General features: G+C 42.8%; 1 protein-coding gene across 2 annotated transcripts in view; it reads left to right on the forward strand.

The window, feature by feature from the left end:
• Nucleotides 1-19043, forward strand: part of LOC115134945 (leucine zipper putative tumor suppressor 2 homolog) — a 101441-nt gene extending 82398 nt beyond the window's left edge. For both annotated transcript variants that reach the window (XM_029669064.2, XM_029669063.2), the window contains 7 exons: nt 5844-6083; nt 6459-7035; nt 9992-10738; nt 11694-11816; nt 12722-12868; nt 12988-13518; nt 13852-19043. In XM_029669064.2, coding sequence (XP_029524924.1) covers nt 5881-6083; nt 6459-7035; nt 9992-10738; nt 11694-11816; nt 12722-12868; nt 12988-13518; nt 13852-14139 — 2616 coding nt within the window. In that variant the 5' untranslated portion in view covers nt 5844-5880 and the 3' untranslated portion in view covers nt 14140-19043. The remainder of the gene's footprint in view (nt 1-5843; nt 6084-6458; nt 7036-9991; nt 10739-11693; nt 11817-12721; nt 12869-12987; nt 13519-13851) is intronic.
• The last annotated feature ends 3050 nt before the right edge of the window (nt 19044-22093 follow it).

The raw sequence follows: 22093 nt of genomic DNA on the forward strand, positions 1-22093 counted from the left end.
ACAGCTCAGCATTCAACACCATAGTACCCACGAAGCTCATCACTAAGCTAAGGACCCTAGGTCTAAACACCTCCCTCTGCAACGATATCCTGGACTTCCTGACGGGCCACCCCCAGCTGGTAAGGGTAGGCAACAACACGTCTGCCACGCAGATCCTCAACACTGGGGCCCCTTAAGGGTGTGTACTTAGTCCCTTCCTGTACTCCTTGTTCACCCACGACTGCGTGGCCAAACACGACTCCAACACCATTAAGTTTGCTGACGACACAAGAACGATGAGACAGCCTATAGGGAGGAGGTCAGAGAACTGGCAGTGTGGTGCCAGGACAACAATCTCTCCCTCGATGTGAGCAAGACAAAAGAGTTGATCGTGGACTACAGGAAATGGCCGTCTGAGCTCCACTCCTTGGTGTCCACATCACCAACGATCTATCATGGTCCAAACACACCAAGAGGGCACGACAAAACCTTTTCCCCCTCAGGAGACTGAAAAGATTTGGCATGGGTCCCCAGATCCTCAAAAAGTTCTACAGCTGCACCCTCAAGAGCATCCTGACCACTTGCATGACCTCTTGGTATGGCAACTACTCGGCATTAGACCGTAAGGCGCTGCAGAGGGTAGTGCATACGTCCCAGGGCATCACTGGGGCCAAGCTTCCTGCAGTCCAGGACCTATATAATTGGCAGTGTCAGAAGAAAGCTCATAAAATTGTCAGGCTCCAGTCACCCAAGTCATAGACAGTTTTCTCTGCTACCGCATGGTACCGGAGCGCCAAGTCTAGAACCAAAAGGCTCCTTAACCTCTCTAGTACCAGTGGGACAGTAGCGTCCCACCTTGACAACAGCAAGTGAAATTGCAGGGCGCCAAATTCAAAACAACAGAAATCCCATAATTAAAATTCCTCAAACATACAAGTATTATACAGCATTTTAAAGATAAACTTCTTGTAAATCCAACCACAGTGTCCGATTTCAAAAAGGCTTTACTGCGTTAGCACACCATGCGATTATGTTAGTTCAGCACCTAGTCACAAAAAAACATACAGCCATTTTCCAGCCAAGGAGAGGGCTCACAATAGTCAGTTTAGCGATTAAATGAATCACTAACCTTTGATCTTCATCAGATGGCACTCACAGGTCTTCATGTTACACAATAAATGTGTGTTTTGTTCGATAAAGTTCATCTTTATGTCCAAAGACCTCAGTTGAAATTGGCGCATTATGTACAGTAATCATTGTCTCAAACAAACATCCGGTGAAATTTCAGAGCCACATCAAATTACAGAAATACTCATCATAAACATTGATGAAAAATACAAGTTTTATACATAGGATTAAAGATAAACATCTTGTTAATCCAGCCGCTGTGTCAGATTTCAAAAAGACTTTACCGCGAAAGCCCACCACACGATTATGTTAGGTCAGTGCCTAGCAACAGAAAACCATACAGCCATTTTTCAACCAAGGAGAGGTGTCACAAAAGTCAGAAATAGCGTTAAAATTAATCACTTACCTTTGATGATCTTCATCTGGTGGCGCTCCCAGGTCTCCATGTTAGACAATACATGTTTGTTTTGTTCGATAATGTCCCTTATGTCCAAAAATCTCCGTTCTGTTGGTTAGTTTAGTTCAGTATTCCAAAGGCACAATGCGCGCTCTCAACATCCAGACGAAAAGTTTAAAAAAGTACAAAAAAAGTTTGTAGAAACATGTCAAACGATGTTTAAAATCAATCCTCAGGTTGTTTTTGTCATAAATAATCAATAATATTTAAACCAGACAAAAGCTTCGTCAATAGAAAAGGAGAAACAAGAAAGGCGCACTCCCGATCACACGCTGGACTCATGTCTGGAAATTTCCACTGTCCACTCATTGAAAGTGCTGTATCTCCCCCATTTTTCAGAGTAAAAGCCTGAAACAATGCCTAAAGACTGGCCACATGTAGAAGAAGCCATAGAGATCGTGAACTGGGTCCTAAGTCTTTGTATGGTGGATAGGCTTTCAATGGAAAAACAGCCTTTCAAAATAATAGTACATCCTGGATGGATTTTCCTCAGGTTTTCGCCTGCCATATCAGTTCTGTTATACTCACAGACCTTATTTTAACAGTTTTGGAAACGTTAGAGTGGTTTCTATCCAAATATACTAATTATATGCATATCCTAGCTTCTGGGCCTGAGTAGCAGGCAGTTTAATTTGGGCACGCTTTTCATCCAAAATTCAGAACGCTGCCCCCTACCCTAGTGAAGTTAACAGCTTCTACCCCCAAGCCATAAGACTGCTTAACAACTAATCAGATGACCACTGGACTACTTACATTGATCCCCCCCCCCTCCATTTGCTTTTACACTGCTGCTACTCACTGTTTATTATGATTGCATAGTCACTTCACTCCTACCTACATGTACAAATGACCTCTAACCTGTACCACCGCACACTGACTTGGTACAGGTACCCCCTGTATATAGCCTCGTTATTGTTAGGTTATTATTATTTTTTACTTTAGTTTATTTGGTAAGTACTTTCTTAACTCTTATTGAACTGAATTATTGGTTAAGGGCGTGTAAGAAGGCATTTCGCGGTAAGGTCTACACTTGTATTCGGCGCATGTGACAAATACAGTTTGATTTGATTTTAACCACCCAAGCCAACGGCCTGTTCAGCCCGCTATCATCCAGAAGGCGAGGTCAGTACAGGTGCATCAAAGCTGGGACCGAGAGACTGAAAAACAGCTTCTATCTCAAACCTTCTATCATCAGATTGTTAAACAGCCATCACTAGCACTGTCACGACTTCTGCCGAAGTCGTTGCCTCTCCTTGTTCGGGCGGTGCTCGGCTGTCGACGTCACCGGCCTTCTAGCCATCATTGATCCATTTTTCATTTTCCATTGGTTTTGTCTTGTCTTCCCACACACCTGTTTTCAATCCCATTCATTACCTGTTGTGTATTTAACCCTCTGTTTCCCCTCATGTCTTTGTCAGAGATTGTTTTATGTCAAGTGTTGTTTATGTTGTATAGGTGCGCGACGGGTCCTCGTACCCATGTTTGTTTATGTATGTATGTATTTAGTGTTTGGAGCATGTTAAGTGAACATATATTAAAAGACTCCATTTACACTCCGTTTGACTCTCCTGCGCCTGACTTCCCTGCCACCTATACACACGGCTCTGACAAGCACAGAGAGGCTGCAGCCTACATATACAGACTTGAAATCATTGGCCACTTTAATAAATGGAACACTAGTCACTTTTAATAATGTGACTTTAATAATGTTTACATATCTTGCATTACTCATCTCATATGTATACACTGTATTCTATCCTACTGTATCTTAGTCTATGCCGCTCTGACATTACTCGTCCAAATATTGATATATTCTTAATTCTATTCCTTTACTTAGATTTATGTGTAATAGGTATTTGTTGTGAAATTGTTAGATATTACTTGTTAGATATTACTTGTTAGATATTGCTGCACTGTCAGAACTAGAAGCACAAGCATTTCGCTACACTCGCAATAACATCTGCTAAACACATGTATGTGATGGATTTGACACACCTGTGTGTGTGTGTGTGTGTGTGTGTGTGTGTGTGTGTGTGTGTGTGTGTGTGTGTGTGTGTGTGTGTGTGTGTGTGTGTGTGTGTGTGTGTGTGTGTGTGTGTGTGTGTGTGTGTGTGTGTGTGTGTGTGTGTGTGTGTGTGTGTGTGTGTGTGTGTGTGTGACTGATGGCTCTGACATGCAGTGTGCCATCATAGTTGGGTTGTATTATTCCTCTTGGCCAGACAGCTTTGAGCGATGCACAACAGGCTAAATATAAAATGTCCCCTCCCTGTACCCGAGGCAACTCACACAACTCACACTAGCATAATATTGGCTGGAAATTAAACACTTAAACACCAAGCACACACACACACACAAAAGATATTGAACTCCCTCTACCCTCTGCACACACTCTCTATCTCTGTTTCCTATACTGATGGTTTGAGTGTGACATTTTAACTGTATCAGTGAGGAAGCCAACAGTAGCCGTCATGATGACCTGACAAAATTCCATTGAAATTAAACTTTTCTCTCTATCTCGCTTTCTATCTCAATTAAATTCAAATGGCTTCATTTGCATGGGAAACATATGTTTACATTGCGGAAGCAAGTGAAATAGATTATAAACAAAAGTGAAATAAACAATATAAAATGAACAGTAAACAGTAAATATTACACCCACAAAAGTTCCAAAGGAATAGAGACATTTCACATGTTTTATGTCTATTTACAGTGTTGTAACGATGTGCAAAAAGTACCAAAGGGAAAATAAATAAACGTAAATATGGATTGTATTTACAATGGTGTTTGTTCTTGTGGCAACAGGTCACAATTCTTCATGTCGTGATGACACACCGTGGTATTTCACCCAGTCGATATGGGAGTTTATCTGAATTCTTTGTGGATCTGTGTAATCTGAGGGAAATATGTGTCTCTAAAATGGTCATACATTGGGCAGGAGGTTAGGAAGTGCAGCTCAGTTTCCACCTCATTTTGTGGGCAGTGTGCACATAGCCTGTCTTCTCTTGAGAGCCAGGTCTGCCTACAGCGGCCTTTCTCAATAGCAAGGCTATGCTTACTGAGTCTGTACATAGTCAAAGCTTTCCTTAATAATTGGTCAGTCACAGTGGTCAGGTATTCTGCCACTTTGCACTCTCTGGTTAGGGCCAAATAGCATTCTGGTTTGCTCAGTTTTTGTGTTCATTCTTTGCAATGTGAATATATACAGTGGGGCAAAAAAGTATTTAGTCAGCCACCAATTGTGGTCCCTTTGCAGAAAAACAGCCGCAAAGCATGATGTTTCCACCCCCATGCTTCACAGTATGGTGTTCTTTGGATGCAACTCAGCATTCTTTGTCCTCCAAACACGACGAGTTGAGTTTTTACCAAAAAGTTCTATTTTGGTTTCATCTGACCATATGACATTCTCCCAATCTTCTTCTGGATCATCCAAATGCTCTCTAGCAAACTTCGGACGTGCCTGGACATGTACTGGCTTAAGCAGGGGGACACGTCTGGCACTGCAGGATTTGAGTCCCTGGCGGCGTAGTGTGTTACTGATGGTAGGCTTTGTTACTTTGGTCCCAGCTCTCTGCAGGTCATTCACTAGGTCCCCCCCGTGTGGTTCTGGGATTTTTGCTCACCGTTCTTGTGATCATTTTGACCCCACGGGTGAGATCTTGCGTGGAGCCCCAGATCGAGGGAGATTATCAGTGGTCTTGTATGTCTTCCATTTCCTAATAATTGCTCCCACAGTTGATTTCTTCACACCAAGCTGCTCACCTATTGCAGATTCAGTCTTCCCAGCCTGGTGCAGATCTACAATTTTGTTTCTGGTGTCCTTTGACAGCTCTTTGGTCTTGGCCATAGTGGAGTTTGGAGTGTGACTGTTTGAGGTTGTGGACAGGTGTATTTTATACTGATAACAAGTTCAAACAGGTGCCATTAATACAGGTAACGAGTGGAGGACAGAGGAGCCTCTTAAAGAAGAAGTTACAGGTCTGTGAGAGCCAGAAATCTTGCTTGTTTGTAGGTGACCAAATACTTATTTCCCACCATAATTTGCAAATAAATTCATTAAAAATCCTACAATGTGATTTTCTGGATTATTTCTCTCATTTTGTCTGTCATAGTTGAAGCGTACCTATGATGAAAATTACAGACCTCTCTCATCTTTTTAAGTGGGAGAACTTGCACAATTGGTGGCTGACTAAATACTTTTTTGCCCCACTGTATTCTTGTTTTCTATTAATTGGGTTGGGTCTAATTGTGTTACTGCCTCTCTCTCTCTCTCTCTCTGCAGAGTGTGTTGGGTGTATGTCTGGTGTTGTCCAGGTAACATGGCTCTGGTTCAGACCCTGCCTGTGTCTGTGACTGACCACCCCAAGCCTCCCACAAGTCTCCATATCGTCACCCTCTCCCCTGTCGTCGGAGGGCCCTGTGGCCCCTTTGTCCCCGGAGCCACCATGGGCTCTGTCAGCAGCCTCATCTCTGGCCGGACCCATCAGGAGCAGCGACACTGCCGGGCTGCCAGAGAGTTCAGGTAGGGTGCTACTCATCGGTCGTAGCCCGGGTGCCAGTCTGTTCATGCCCTTGCCCACTCTATTGCTGTCCTGGTCAAGACAAACATGGCTTGAGAATAAGTGACAAGTAGTTGGCATGGTAGCACAAACAGATCTGGCACTCAGAGTATATTGGGTGTGGACAAGGTGCTTTTCTAGCCTGGATGCCAGTCTTTTGCCTTGTTTCTGCTCTATTGACAACTCCTTATGGGATTATCATACCAAATAAGAGCACAAACAGACCTGGGGCCAGGCTAGTGATTCTTCCCTTACTATGGAAAAGAGCTACTGGAAAAGTGCTGTATACTGTAATTCTTATCAATGATTATTCTAAATGATCATTATTTTTATTTCAGCACTAAGCCACGCCGTAACACCCCAACTACCAATTGTTTCAAGCTCCAGGGTGATAGCAACACCCTGCCCAGCGGGAGCTCCCTGGAACAACTACTGATCATCAACAACCAGACCCAGCTCCAGCCCACCAAGCTCCAGGGTGATAGCAACACCCTGCCCAGCGGGAGCTCCCTGGAACAACTACTGATCATCAACAACCAGACCCAGCTCCAGCCCACCAAGCTCCAGGGTGATAGCAACACCCTGCCCTGCGGAAGCTCCCTGGAACAACTACTGATCATCAACAACCAGACCCAGCTCCAGCCCACCAAGCTCCAGCCGCCGCCACTGCCCACCAAGAAGCAGCCTCGGGCGGGTAAATCTGCTGGGGCGGCTGGGTGTGTGGCTGGAGGTGGTGGTGGTAGTGGAGGGAATGGGAACTATGGGTTTGTGAGGGAGGAGGTGAATGATAACCATGTTGTGACGGTGGGGAGTCCGTGTAGCGACTCGGAGGAGCAGAGGAATAACCGAGGTCTCAACGGGAATATCAGCGGGCCGCCGCCCAAACTCATCCCTGTGTCGGGAAAACTGGAGAAGGTGAGTTTCGGAGGGGGATTTCCTAAATGTCAAGTGGTTTCCGAGCTTGTGGTATCTGGGTACCCCTAATAAGTCCTATATTAACTATATAGTCAAGAAAAGACCATCCCAGCTTCCTGTTGGTAATGCCCATGCATTGTCATTGTGTTTATTAAGCCTATCATTAGTATACTTTTTTTTCTTTCTCAATTGTAAGTTTCACTTGTAAAATCCTCACTAAGCTCATATACAGAACATAGAGTCTAGCTAACTAATAATACTTCTATATAATGGTGAAGTGAACATTTCATCACCTCACTATTAACCAACTACTCCCAGCTAATAAACAGCACCGGTGGTGAGGTGCTACTATGCGACATGTTTTACCTTAGATCCTCTCTGCTCTCTGATTGGCTATTCATTTCTATTTATAATCGGGAACCATGATCACAGCTCAGACAATGCTGGGTATAGATCTTTTAACAGTCAGTCACCTCGCGTCTATATAATCAATGTCAGAGCTATCTCATATTATCTGACGCACTTAATGAGGGCTGAGGGAAACCATTAAGAAAACCGCTTACCGAACCTGTGTAGAGAGCTGTCTTTCTCTCTCTCTCTCTCCTCCTTCTCTTGATCCGTCCCTATCTCTCTCTCTCTCCGTCCCTACAACTTTCTCTTCCTCTCTCCACCCTCTCCTCCCTCCCCTCTGTCTCTCTCTCTCTCTCCCCCCCTCTCTCTTATGTCGTGACATACTCAAAATCATTAGAAAAGCTGCTTACTGGAAACCTATGAATATTAATGAAGCCAATCAGAGCATTCAGAATGACCTTCCGTCCTATCAGTGTGCCTGTCTTCAACGGGAGGAGACCAGGCATTTCTAATTAACACTGCTGGTATAAATCACCAATGTCAGTTTCTTTTATATTTCTTTCCCTTTATCTAACAAGGAAATGCCAGTAAAGTGTTGGTCGGAGCTATGATACTATAGGATTGAGAGGGCCTTGTCTAGATTCAATTGATTTTGATATCAGGCAATAAGGAAAATCATGAACATGATAATAATTCATTATTTATCATTAAAAACAACAATGTTAAGATGTATTAAAGTGAGTTTTCTGGAAATGCACTTGATACAGTGGGGCAAAAAAGTATTTAGTCAGCCACCAATTGTGCAAGTTCTCCCACTTAAAAAGATGAGAGTCATTTTCATCATAGGAACACTTCAACTATGACAGACAAAATGAGGAAAAAAATGCCAGAAAATCACATTGTAGGATTTTTAATGAATTTATTTGCAAATTATGGTGGAAAATAAGTATTTGGTCAATAACAAAAGTTTATCTCAATACTTTGTTATATACCCTTTGTTGGCAATGACAGAGGTCAAACGTTTTCTGTAAGTCTTCACAAGGTTTTCACACACAGTTGCTGGTATTTTGGCCCATTCCTCCATGCAGATATCCTCTAGAGCAGTGATGTTTTGGCGCATCACTGCTCTAGAGGATATCTGCATGGAGGAATGGCCAAAATACCAGCAACAGTGTGTGAAAACCTTGTGAAGACGTACAGAAAACATTTGACCTCTGTCATTGCCAACAAAGTATTGAGATAAACTTTTGTTATTGACCAAATACTTATTTTCCACCATAATTTGCAAATAAATTCATTAAAAATCCTACAATGTGAATTTCTGGAGAGAAAAAAATCTCATTTTGTCTGTCATAGTTGAAGTGTACCTATGATGAAAATTACTCTCATCTTTTTAAGTGGGAGAACTTGCACAATTGGTGGCTGACTAAATACTTTTTTGCCCCACTGTATGAACAACAGAAACAATTAACAAATATTGTCTTCCGTTAACAAATACTGTCTTCATTAACTTCACTAGAGTAGGGGGCACTATTTTCACCTCTGGATGAATAGCGTGCCCAAAGTAAACTGCCTGCTACTCAGGCCCAGAAAATAGGATATGCATATAATTGGTATATTTGGATAGAAACACTCTAAAGTTTCCAAAACTGGTCAAATAATGTATGTGAGTATAACAGAACTGATATGGCAGGCGAAAACCTGAGAAAAATCCATCCAGGAAGTGGGATTTGTTTATGTTTGTAATTTTCTATTGAATGCCGTTACAGTATCCATTGACTTAGGACTCAAATTGCACTTCCTATGGCTTCCATTAGATGTCAACAGTCTTTAGAAATTGTTTCAGGCTTGTATTCTGAGAAATGAGGGAGTAAGACCACTCTGAATGAGTGGACACTGCAGTGTCCCAGAGGTTTTTCATTGACAAAGCTTTTGTCCGGTTGAAATATTATTGATTATTATGACTAAAAGCAACCTGAGGATTAATTATAAACATCGTTTGATATGTTTCTACGAACTTTACTGATACTTTTCCGATTTTTCGTCTGCCTGTTGTGACTGCGGATTACTGAACAAAACGCGAGGTTTTTGGATATAAAGAGGGACTTTATCGAACAAAACAAACATTTATTGAGTAAATGGGAGTATTGTGAGTGCAACCATATGAAGATCATCAAAGGTAAGTGATTCATTTTATTGCACCCAGCAGAGAAATCATTGCAAACAGTTACCAGCCAAGTAGAGAAGTTACAAAAGTCAGAAATAGCTGTTCTCAGATAATTGCATGGTAAGCTTTCGCAGTAAAGCCTTTTTTAAATCTGACACCGTGGTTGGATTAACAAGAAGTTAATCTTTAAACCGATGTATGACACTTGTATGTTTTATACATTTTTATAATGAGTTTTTCTGTTTTTGAATTTGGCGCTCTGCAATTTCACTGGATGTTGGCCAGGTGGATGTTGGCCAGGTGTGGGACGCTACCATCCCACACCCCCTAGAGATGTTAACAAATAATGTCTTCATTAACAAATACTGTCTTCATTAACAAATACTGTCTTCATTAACAAATACTGTCTTCATTAACAAAAACTGTCTTCCATTGCAGAACATGGAGAAGATTCTGATCCGTCCCACCGCGTTCAAACCGGTGGTCCCGAAGAACCGCCACTCAGTGCAATACCTCTCCCCGAGACCAGGGGGCAACCTCTCTGAGAGCCAAGGCAGCCTCAACCTCCTCTTGCCCCTGTCGATCAATGGGAATAATGGAAATACAGTGGTCAATAACGTGAATACCGTGTTCAATAACGTGGTCAATGGCACTGGGAGCTACGGGAACGTTGAACCTCTGGTCGGCTCGTCTTCTTCCTCAGATAGCAAGAGGAACTCATACAGCGGAGGACGCAATGCTCGCAACAGCCATTCCTGCTCCATGTCAGACTCTGGCCGTAACTCCCTGTCCAGCCTGCCCACCCACAGCAGCAATGGCTACAGCCTGGCCAATAGCGAGGCCTCCGGGTCGGGTTCAGGGTCTGGGGGGTCCAGGGTGGGCCCGGATCCTGGGAGAACCACCACCACAAACGGAGGGTCGGGGAACAACGGCGGTCACGCCCACTCTACCTCCCATGGTCACTCAAACTCGGACAGTGGGCGGTCATCGTCCAGTAAGAGCACAGGGTCGCTGAGTGGGCGAGGCCAGCCCCTGTCGGACAGCGGGTCATGTGGGCGCTCGCCCCCGACCCTGGAGGGTTACGAGGGGGTGGTGAGGGAGCTGGAGGAGAAGTTGAGGGAGAGAGACCTGGAGCTGCAGCAACTCAGAGAGAACCTGGACGAGAACGAGGCCGCCATCTGTCAGGTGAGAGGGGATTTAAGCAGGCCTAAAGTGTTGCCTCGAGGAGCAATATGATTAAAATGTTTGTTTCTGTCATTTCTGCTGGTTCTATTACTAAGCTCAATTATTCCATATATACTGAACACAAATATAAAAGAAACATGCTACAATTTCAATGATAAAGTTGATATTTAAATAAATTCATTAGGCCCTAATCTATGGATTTCACATGACTGGGCAGTGGCGCAGCCATGGATGGGCCTGGGAGGGCCTAGACCCACCCACTTGGGAGCCAGGCCCGGCCAATCAGAATGAGTTTTTCCCACAAAAGGGCTTTATTACAGACAGAAATACTCCTCAGTTTCATCAGCTGTCCGGATGGCTGGTCTCAGATGATCCCACAGGTAAAGAAGTTGTATGTGGAGGTCCTGGGCTGGCGTGGTTACACGTGGTCTGCTGTTGTGAGGCATGTTGGACGTACTGCCAAATTCTCTAAAACGACGTGGGAGGTGGCTTATGAACATTCAATTCTTTGGCAACAGCTCTGGTGGACATTCCTGCTATCAGCATGCCGATTATACACTCCCTCAAAACTTGAGACATCTGTGACATTGTGTTGTGTGACAAAACTGCATATTTTAGAGTGGCTTTTTATTGTCCCCAGCACAAGGAGCACCTGTGTAATGATCATGTTATTTAATCAGCTTCTTGATATGCCACACCTGTCAGATGGATGCATTAACTTGGCAAAGGAGAAATGCTCACTAACAGGGATGTAAACAAATTTGTGCACAGAATTTGCGAAAAATAAGCTTTTTGTGCGTATGGACATTTTTATTCCAGCTCATGAAACATGGCACCAACATGTTACATTTATATTTTTGTTCAGTGTATACTTTTGTGCCATACTAGTGCTGGTTCACAGTCTGTATGTAACCTCTAAACTGTGACGTCTAACCCCTGACCTCCTGTCCTGTAGGTATACGAGGAGAAGCAGCTTCGCTGTGAGAGAGAACTGGAAGAGCTGAGACAGAGCTGTTCCTCTGAGATGAAACAGGCTTCACAGAAGGCCCAGAGAGTACAACAGGCCTTACAGCTACAGGTAACAGACAGAGATACTTCAGTCAACTTAGTTTGGGAAGCAGGGCCCTTCTTTGTGTGACAGGTATTGTTGCAAGTTACATAAAAAGCTATTATTATTATTGTTTATTACTGTATGATATGTTGTTTCTGTTTTGGTAGCGTTTCTTGATTTCTTAATTTTCTGTCAAAATGTCACCCGAACACAGTACCCAAATCGGCCGCGCACGTGCGCCATTGTGCGCAAATTGATTTTGTTCCCCCGCACCAAACACGATCCTGATACGCAGGTTAAAATATCAAAACAAACTCTGAACCAATTATATTAATTTGGGGACAGGTTGAAAAGCATTAAACATTTTTGGCAATTTAGCTGGTTAGCTTGCAGTTGCTAGCTAATTTGTCCTATTTAGCTAGCTTGCTGTTGCTAGCTAATTTGTCCTGGGATATAAACGTTGAGTTGTTATTTTACCTGAAATGCACAAGGTCCTCTACTCCCGACAATTAATCCACACTTAAAATGGTCAACCGAATCGTTTCTAGTCATCTCTCCTCCTTCCAGGCTTTTTCTTCTTTGGACTTTATATGGCGATTGGCATCTAACTTCCATAGTTACCACGGTGACTGACCGAACTCAGTTCTTTTTTCAATTACCCATGTGGGCATAACCAATGAGGAGATGGCACGTGGGTATCTGCTTCTATACATCAATGAGAAGATGGGAGAGGCAGGACTTGCACTCCGTTCAGCGTCACAAATAGAACTGACTTCTATATTAGTACTTGGCAACACAGACGCTCAATGGCGCACGCGAGCAGTGGGGGTGCAATAATTGAATAACATGTATGTTACAATTTATTTAGCAATGCTCACACACGTGACGCGAGCGGTGTGGTCAGCATGTAACTGTCTGTGTCTTTATTACAGGTGTTCCAACTGCAGCAGGAGAAGAAGAAGCTCCAGGAGGACTTCTCCTCTCTGCTGCAGGACAGGGAAGAGTTGGAGAGGAGGTGTGCCTCTATACAGAGAGAGCAGACCCAGCTGGGACCACGCCTAGAAGAGTCCAAGTGGGAGGTGGGTGGGTCAGGCGTTAGGGTTGATTCATGTACATCATTTCAAGGTAAGTGATCTCAATATTCACAAAATATTTATTCTCCCTCATTTCCTCCTTCCTTCTCTCCCTCCCTCCCCAGGTGTGTCAGAAATCAGGTGAGATCTCCCTTTTGAAACAGCAACTGAAGGAGAGCCAGTCAGAGCTGAGCCAGAAGGGAGGAGAGCTGGTGGTCCTGAAGTCCCAGTTGAGAGAGGTCAGGTCCGATCTCCAGAACTGCCAGGCTACGACCCAAGAGGCTGGGTCGGCCCTACGAACACGCTCCCTGGAGCTGGAGGTCTGCGAAAATGAGCTCCAGCGCAGGAAGAGCGAAGCCGAGCTGCTCCGCGAGAAAGTCGGACGCTTGGAGGAAGAGTTGGCGCACCTCCGAGATGCCCTGGCCAATCAGGGAGGAGGTTATATTCCTGGAGGCCAGGCACCAGCCACTAAGGGCCAATGTATGAGCCTGCCCCTCCCCCAGGGGCGTGGGGGTGTGAGGGGTGGAAGGGGGGGCCTCTGCCCCTCTGTGGGGTACCGAGAGGTGGAGGAGGGGAGGCTGGGTTGGGGAGGGGAGAGTGATGAGACCAAGGCTCAGAGGCAGAGTGCTGAAGCTGTGCTGGGACTCAGGCAACAGGTGAGCTCCAACAACGATGTTTATACTTTCTTTCAGTTTCATATGAACCCCCATCCCTCACACTAGTTTCTGTGGTTTCTCTATTGGTGTTCAGACAGTAAAACCTGCACTGTAATGCATGTTAAAACCACACACTTGGAAAAGCAATGACCGACCAATCCATTTTTAACCATTTTCATTGGAGAATAGTGCTTGAATAATACTTATTTTTTATACTGCTCTGTTGTGTATTGTTTTAACATTGTGATAGAACAACTTCATATGGATTTTAAATGATCAAATAAATTCCACTAATCAGTTAATCAACCAATAAATCCATTTGTTGTGTGTCAGGTGGAGAGGCTGAGGGCAGAGCTGATGTACGAGAGGAGGAGCAGTGAGGAGCAGCTGGGAGGATTTGAGGAGGAGAGGAAGGTCTGGCAGGAGGAAAAGGAAAAGGTGATCCGCTACCAGAAACAGCTGCAGCAGAACTACATCCAGATGTACAGGAGGAACAGAGATCTAGAGAGGGTGATGAGAGAGCTCAGTCTAGAGCTGGAGAACAGAGATGTAGAGGACTACGACGTCCACAGCGGCAGCAACGACATCCACTTCGAGGAGATCGCAGCTACTGAGATTTAGAGGGACCATACAAGGGTGTCCTCTCGCCCCAGTGAGATTTAGAGACCAGACAGGGATTTGTCTAACCCCAGCTAAATTTAGAGACCAGATAGGGAGATGTCTAACCCCAGTGTCCTCTCGCTCCCATGACAATTAGTACCAGCACCCTGATTTGATCTGATTTCCCCATCACTGCTACTAAGAGGTCTGCATCCAAAATGGAACCCTATTCGCTATGTAGTGCACTTATTTTGGCTAGAGAACAGGTTACCGTTTTGCATCCAGACTACAGAGGGTGCACCTGGACTTACTCCCCTAACCACAGTACCAGCACTCTTTACTTCTCTACACTCTTAGGAAAAGATGTGTTATCTAGAACCTAAAAGGGTTCTCGTCTGTTCCCATAGGATAACCCCTTGAATAACTAGTTTTGGTTCCAGATAGAACCCTTTAGGTTCCATGCAGAACCTCAAACCAAAAAGGGTTCCCCCATGGGGACAGCCGAAGTATACTTTTGGAACCTTTTTCTCTAAGTGTGTATGCTGTCATGGACAGGGAGCATCTCTGTCTCAGGGTTGATTTACTCCACTAGACACTGGGATGCTGGGATGCACCCTCCTCTAGGCCCTCACAGGAACAGCTAACAGTCAGAAAGGACTCTATCACTTCGCCATTCGGACTTGAAAGAAGTTTAGGGTGTATCTCAACAGGTTAAAGTGGTTTCCTTTCCAGATTGAGATTCACCCTCAGACCAACACATCCTCCTTGCCTTCTCACATGGGTTTGATTGCCCAGCTATAGTACCAGCACTCTATGGGACGTATACTATGACTTTTGACTTGAGAAACAAGCAGGCATCACTCAAACCTTGCTCAAATCAGGGCATTGAAAGCAATGGGAGTCTCAGATAAAGGGCACAAATCTCAGATCAAGTCAAGTGAAATCATATCTGTATATAGCACACAGGGGTGACTACCTGACGACCAGCACATAATTATGACATCACAATAAAGATGGCATCACCCCTCGACTGTGTTTACGTTTGTCCACAGGACTCAGAGCAAATTTTCCACTTTTACAATGTGTTCTCATGTTATATATACAGTATTCAATGGATCATCAACTCATCTAGAAGTAGCAATTTTAAGCGACAGTTACAGAAACACTGGAGTATTTTAATGGAATGTATAACGATTCTTGGCACATAGCAAGTGCAACCATTCAGTTATCAACACGGGCTAAGACACAAACTAGGCTACACCAAGAGAATACATGGGATAATTTTGCACAAAAACTCATAATGCTCTTTTCAGTTCTGGACGTGACTGTTCTGTCTTTCTCACGTAGACCCCTTTGTATGGACACAGAAGAGATAGAAGCATGTAGAAATAAGAGGGAGTGCAGCTTGGGAGATCTCACTCTCATATCAAAGGAAGAAACAAATCTCTCTTTCGCTTTCCTGTTAACTAGCACAGACTTTCATATCAAAAGAAGAAACAAACATTTATTGGTTAAACCTAAAGCTGCCCGTCAAAGATATTGATGCTGCATCGGCTGCTGGGACTGTTATGGAGCCTTCTTGGATCCATGAGGTCAGGGGTCGTGGATCAGGAAGCCTTTGGTGGCACTTTCCCTGATGGTATCACAGTGAAAGCAACAAAACATCATTGTCAAACTGTACTGTAGGCCTCCCTCCCTTGTCCTCTCTCACACACTCTGGACTGTGAATACTCTTCCGAGTATTACTAGACCCCCCCCCCCCTCTCCCTCCCTCACTCACTCAAAAAAGCCAAATAACACTTCCTAGTCTTCCTGTCCCTGACTGTGAGACGCCCTCACTGACATGTAGATAATGTGGATGGCATGATTGCATGTCTTTCCCTGTCTGTCAGAGTCGGTCCAGATAATGTAGGGGTTTGTGCTGGACATTGCATGATAGATTAGCCTAAGGCATGACACCCCGGTCATTATGGAACTGTTACACTGGTTATATTATTGCCTTGGGAGATCCAAGGGGGATTGGACTGAAATCTCTGGTCAACATATTGGCAGCCACCAGGAACCATAGAAATATAATTACTATAATGTAATTCTATGTCTATGCTGGTTCCTGAATAAATAAGGCAGTCTTCAGTTGTGCTTTCTCATAAGAATGGATTCAACTAGAGGTGTGATCTTTTGTATTACAGAGTAAAACAAAGTATATAAAAAAGATTCTTAAACAGATAAATAAAAATCAATATGATCTATGATGATGATGTGTATATTTTTTATATAGCGCCTGAAGATATTCTGTGGTAACACCGGTACCATTGTGGGTTTAATATACAAAGTATAATAAAGATTTCTATATATCTTTGCAGCACCACACATATCCCAATGAGATGATCAATCAGAATTGGAAAAGGTCTAGAAAGAGTGGAGTGATCTATTGCATGCATTAAAATATTTTTTTACATCATATTTTACATACTCCATAATTTTTTGTTGAACAAGCTGCATTTTGATTAGCATACTGTAATATAAACGCAACATGCAAACAGACACAAATATTAACTTAACATGCAACAATTTCAAAGATTTAACTGAGTTACTGTTCATACAAGGAAATCAGTCAATTGAAATAAATTCATTAGGCTTTAATCTATGGATTTCACATGATTGGGCACAGGTGCAGCCATGGGTGGGCCTTGGAGGGCATAGGCCCACCCACTGGGGAGCCAGGCCCAGACAATGTTTTCCCTGCAAAAGAGCTTTATTAATGACATAAATACCCCCCCAGACAATCTCAGGTGAAGAAGCCGGATGTGGAGGTCCTGGGCTGGCGTGGTTACACATGGTCTGCGGTTCTGAGACCAGTTGGACGTACTGCCAAATTCTCTAAAACGATGTGGGAGGTGGCTTATGGTAGACAAATTAACATTTAATTTTCTGGCAACAGCTCTGGTGGATATTCCTGCAGTCAGCTGCCAATTGCACTCTCCCTCAAAACCTGACACATCGGTGGCATTGTGTTGTGTGACAAAACTTCACATTTTAAAGTAGCCTTTTATTGTCCCCAGCACAAGGTGCACCTGTGTAATAATCATGTTTAATCAGCTTCTTTTTATGCCATGCCTGTAAAGTGGTTGGATTATTTTAGCAAAGGAGAAATGCTCACTAACAGGGATGTAAACACATTTGAGAAATAAGCTTTTTGTGCATATGGAAAATTTGTGATTTTTTGGGGGGGACCAACACTTTACAAGTTCCATTTATATCTTTGTTCAGTGTATATACTAACATTTGGGAAATATCCAGCTTTTAGCCAAGGTTTACATTGGTCAGCACGAACCTCTACTGACTCCCTATCCCGCATGCAGGAGCGTAATCATCGCCTGACACTAATTAGCATAACGCAACGGACATAAATATCCCTAGAAAATTATTCCTATTCATGAAAATCACAAATGAAATATATTGAGACACAGCTTAGCCTTTTGTTAATCACCCTGTCATCTCAGATTTTCAAAATATGCTTTACATCCAAAGCTAGACAAGCATTTGTGTAAGTTTATCGATAGCCTAGCATAGCATTATGCCTTGCTAGCAGCAGGCAACCTTTTCACAAATCAGAAAAGCAATCAAATTAAATAGTTTACCTTTGATGAACTTCGGATGTTTTCACTCACGAGACTCCCAGGTAGATAGCCAAAGTTTTTTTTCCCAAAAAGATTATTTTTGTTGGCGAAATAGCTCCGTTTGTTCTTCAAGTTTGGCTGAGAAACCATCCGGAAATTGCAGTCATGAAAACGGCGAAAAATATTCCAAATTAGCTCAATAATATCGACAGAAACATGGCAAAAGTTGTTTATAATCAATCCTCAAGGTGTTTTTCAAATATCTATTCGATAATATATCAATACGTTTTTCAGTAGGACCGATTGGAGTAATGGCTACCTCTGTATTTTACGCGAGAGTCACCCTGGGAGCCATCAGTTGACCACTTACGCAATGTAGCCGCCTACGGCTATTCTTCAACATAAATGCGTAAAACTACGTCACAATGCTGTAGACACCTTGGGGAACACATAGAAAGCGTAAACTGGTTGATAGCACATTCACAGCTCAATAGGGACTCATTGGAACCCAGCGCTTTCAAAATATGGGGCACTTCCGGATTGGATTTTTCTCAGGCTTTCGCCTGCAACATCAGTTCTGTTATACTCACAGAAAATATCTTTACAGTTTTGGAAACGTTAGAGTGTTTTCTATCCAAAGCTGTCAATTATATGCATGTTCTAGCATCTTGTTCTGACAAAATATCCCGTTTAAAACGGGAACGTTTTTTTTCCAAAAATGAAAACACTGCCCCTAGAGTTGCAACAGGTTTAATGGTCATCATTGTTCAATGCGATTGATCTTTCATTTGGCTGTCATCATCATCATTCATGTCACATATCATTTGTTGTGTTTGGCATCTTCAGACTACATGTATTAACACAAAGCATCTAATCCAAATAATATTTCATATGTGTTCATCACATAGAAACAGATACCTCCATCATATCCTCTGTAGCATGATTTTTAACACATTAACGTGGAATAAGTAGCACAGGTGTAGTGAACCCCTTTTCACATCTCACTGTTTTTCAGAATCCCATAATAACCATTTTCTGTGTAAATGTCTAACAACGAACGACATTCTAGTCCTTTACGCAGACAAAATATATATTTCAAATGTAGCCACTGCGTCTAGACCAAAGCAACGCGTTTGTTTATTAGTCTTGTTTGTTTTCTTCCTTAGTGTGCATAAATATACAATTATATATTTGTGTATTTATAGTGTTTTGTTTATTAATCTGTGGTGTTAGTCATTCATGTATATTTTCATGCTGTAAATTTCATCGACAAAAGGACTTTTTATTAAAAGATACACAATGTCACCATGGTTGTTGGAATTCCCTCTGTGGTACATTGGTACACATATACATATATATACACATATATACATATATATATATACACATATATACATACAGTGGGGCAAAAAAGTATTTAGTCAGCCACCAATTGTGCATGTTCTTCCACTTAAAAAGATGAGGGAGGCCTGTAATTTTCATCATAGGCACACTTCAACTATGACAGACAAAATTGTCACATTGTAGGATTTTAAATGAATTTATATGCAAATTATGGTGGAAAATAAGTATTTGGTCACCTACAAACAAGCAAGATTTCTGGCTCTCAGACTTCTTCTTTAAGAGGCTCCTCTGTCCTCCACTTGTTACCTATATTAATGGCACCTGTTTGAACTTGTTATCAGTATAAAAGACACCTGTCCACAACCTCAAACAGTCACACTCCAAACTCCACTATGGCCAAGAAACAAAATTGTAGACCTGCACCAGGCTGGGAAGACTGAATCTGCAATAGGTAAGCAGCTTGGTTTGAAGAAATCAACTGTGAGCGCAATTATTAGGAAATGGAAGACATACAAGACCACTGATAATCTCCCTCGATCTGGGGCTCCACGCAAGATCTCACCCCGTGGGGTCAAAATGATCACAAGAACGGTGAGCAAAAATCCCAGAACCACACGGGGGGGACCTAGTGAATGACCTGCAGAGAGCTGGGACCAAAGTAACAAAGCCTACCATCAGTAAGGGCATTGGAGATGAAACGTGGCTGGGTCTTTCAGCATGACAATGATCCCAAACACACCGCCCGGGCAACGAAGGAGTGGCTTCGTAAAAAGCATTTCAAGGTCCTGGAGTGGCCTAGCCAGTCTCCAGATCTCAACCCCATAGAAAATCTTTGGAGGGAGTTGAAAGTCTGTATTGCCAGCAACAGTGTGTGAGTTGAAAGTCTGTAATACCAGCAACAGTGTGTGAAGACCTTGTGAAGACTTACAGAAAACGTTTGACCTCTGTCATTGCCAACAAAGGGTATATAACAAAGTATTGAGATAAACTTTTGTTATTTACCAAATACTTATTTTCCACCATAATTTGCAAATACATTCATTAAAAATCCTACAATGTGATTTTCTGGATTTTTCTTCTTCTCATTTTGTTTGTCATAAGTTTAAGTGTACCTACGATGAAAATTACAGGCCTCTCATCTTTATAAGTTGGAGAACTTGCACAATTGGTGGCTGACTAAATACTTTTTTGCCCAACTGTATATACACACACACACACAGTCATCTTGAACTTCTTCCATTTTCTAATAATTGAGCCAACAGTTGTTGCCTTCTCACCAAGCTGCTTGCCTATTGTCCTGTAGCCCATCCCAGCCTTGTGCAGGTCTACAATTTTATCCCTGATTTCCTTACACAGCTCTCTGGCCTTGGCCATTGTGGAGAGGTTGGAGTCTGTTTGATTGAGTGTGTGGACAGGTGTCTTTTATACAGGTAAAGAGTTCAAACAAGTGCAGTTAATACAGGTAATGAGTGGAGCTCATGAACAGGAGAGCTTCTTAAAGAAAAACTAACAGGTCTGTGAGAGCCGGAATTCTTACTGGTTGGTAGGTGATCAAATACTTACTGTATGTCATGCAATAAAATGAAAATTAATTACTTAAAAATCATACAATGTGATTTTATGGATTTTTGTTTTAGATTCCATCTCTCACAGTTGAGGTGTACCTATGATAAAAATGTACAGACCTCTACATGCTTTGTAAGTAGGAAAACCTGCAAAATCAGTAGTGTATCAAATACTTGTTCTCCCCACTGTATATTTTTGTTGCAACTGGCTGAAGTGACGAAGGCTTTTCGGGGCGAATCCTAATACATTTTCACTCTCTGCCATTGATATTAATGCACGACTAGAGCTGGGATTTATATAAAAGGAGAGATGGAGCGCTGTGCACAATGCGCCTTTGAACGAATCCTGGCCTTAGTAAAAATGTGACTTAAGTGGAATATAGGATTCACATTTATCAGTCGATAACTGAACTACTTCCATTAACAGGAAGACTGTGTAAAGACACAGGAAGACTGTAAAGACACAGGAAGACTGTGTAAAGTGTAAATAAAATGAACATTTGTGATCAATTTGTATGATGATCAAAAGGCATTATGGATGCACCTTAAATGCAAGTTACGTGCGTATTATGCATCAACTAAATGTATATAATATAAGCTTATCTGACCATACTGCCATTGATTATACAGCAGCATTTGTCACCAGCCAGACACTCCAGGAAGTCGTATGTAAGCATCACTCAGGCCCTTTGTCTCATAAATGTAAAAGGCACTATGCATAATGTACTACACTGGTGATTCTTTGGAGTTAGGAACCTAAACTTAGCCTTTGACCTGGCATCAACCTTTCCCATACCCATGCAGTCTCGGCCTCCCACCCTATATCCCAGCTCTAGCCAATCTTTCCCAGCCTTAACCCCTCTCCCTGCCCCAGATCCATATAGTCCCTCTCTCACCAGTCCTAGCCCCTCTCTATCTTCTCTCTACCCCCAAATTCTCTCACCTCAGCCCTAGTTTAAGCCATGCCACTGGTCCTCATATCCTGCATTTAACATGTAGGTTCTCCAACTCCTACGTCTTCACAGGCTCAGTCCACAAAGCGGTCATCACGCCTGATCCCGAAACATGGACTCTGTTGTCCAGAAACCATTTTAAAACAGGCCAGAAACACTACTTTAAACAGATGCCCTAGACTTCTACTAAAAACTACAACGATGACCTTTGACATTATACAGAGGCTTAATCTGGACTATACCTCTCATAAGGCTCTCTCTGGCAGGACGTCCATGGACTGAGATGCTTCCTGGAACGGTGTGTGTGTGGTTAAGTCTGTGTGTTTTTTGTTCTCTGCTTTCACAAAATAAAGTCCCTGTCCCTTGATGATACATATGCTAATATGGATAGCTAGCTGCTGACTCCTGACCATGCTAGATAACATTTTTATTCTTAGGGGTGTTTTCTCCAAAATGTTAAGTTCATATAAGAAAAAGGATACATATAATCAAG

Source organism: Oncorhynchus nerka, linkage group LG10, assembly GCF_034236695.1.
Source record: "Oncorhynchus nerka isolate Pitt River linkage group LG10, Oner_Uvic_2.0, whole genome shotgun sequence".
Classification (NCBI taxonomy): domain Eukaryota; kingdom Metazoa; phylum Chordata; class Actinopteri; order Salmoniformes; family Salmonidae; genus Oncorhynchus; species Oncorhynchus nerka.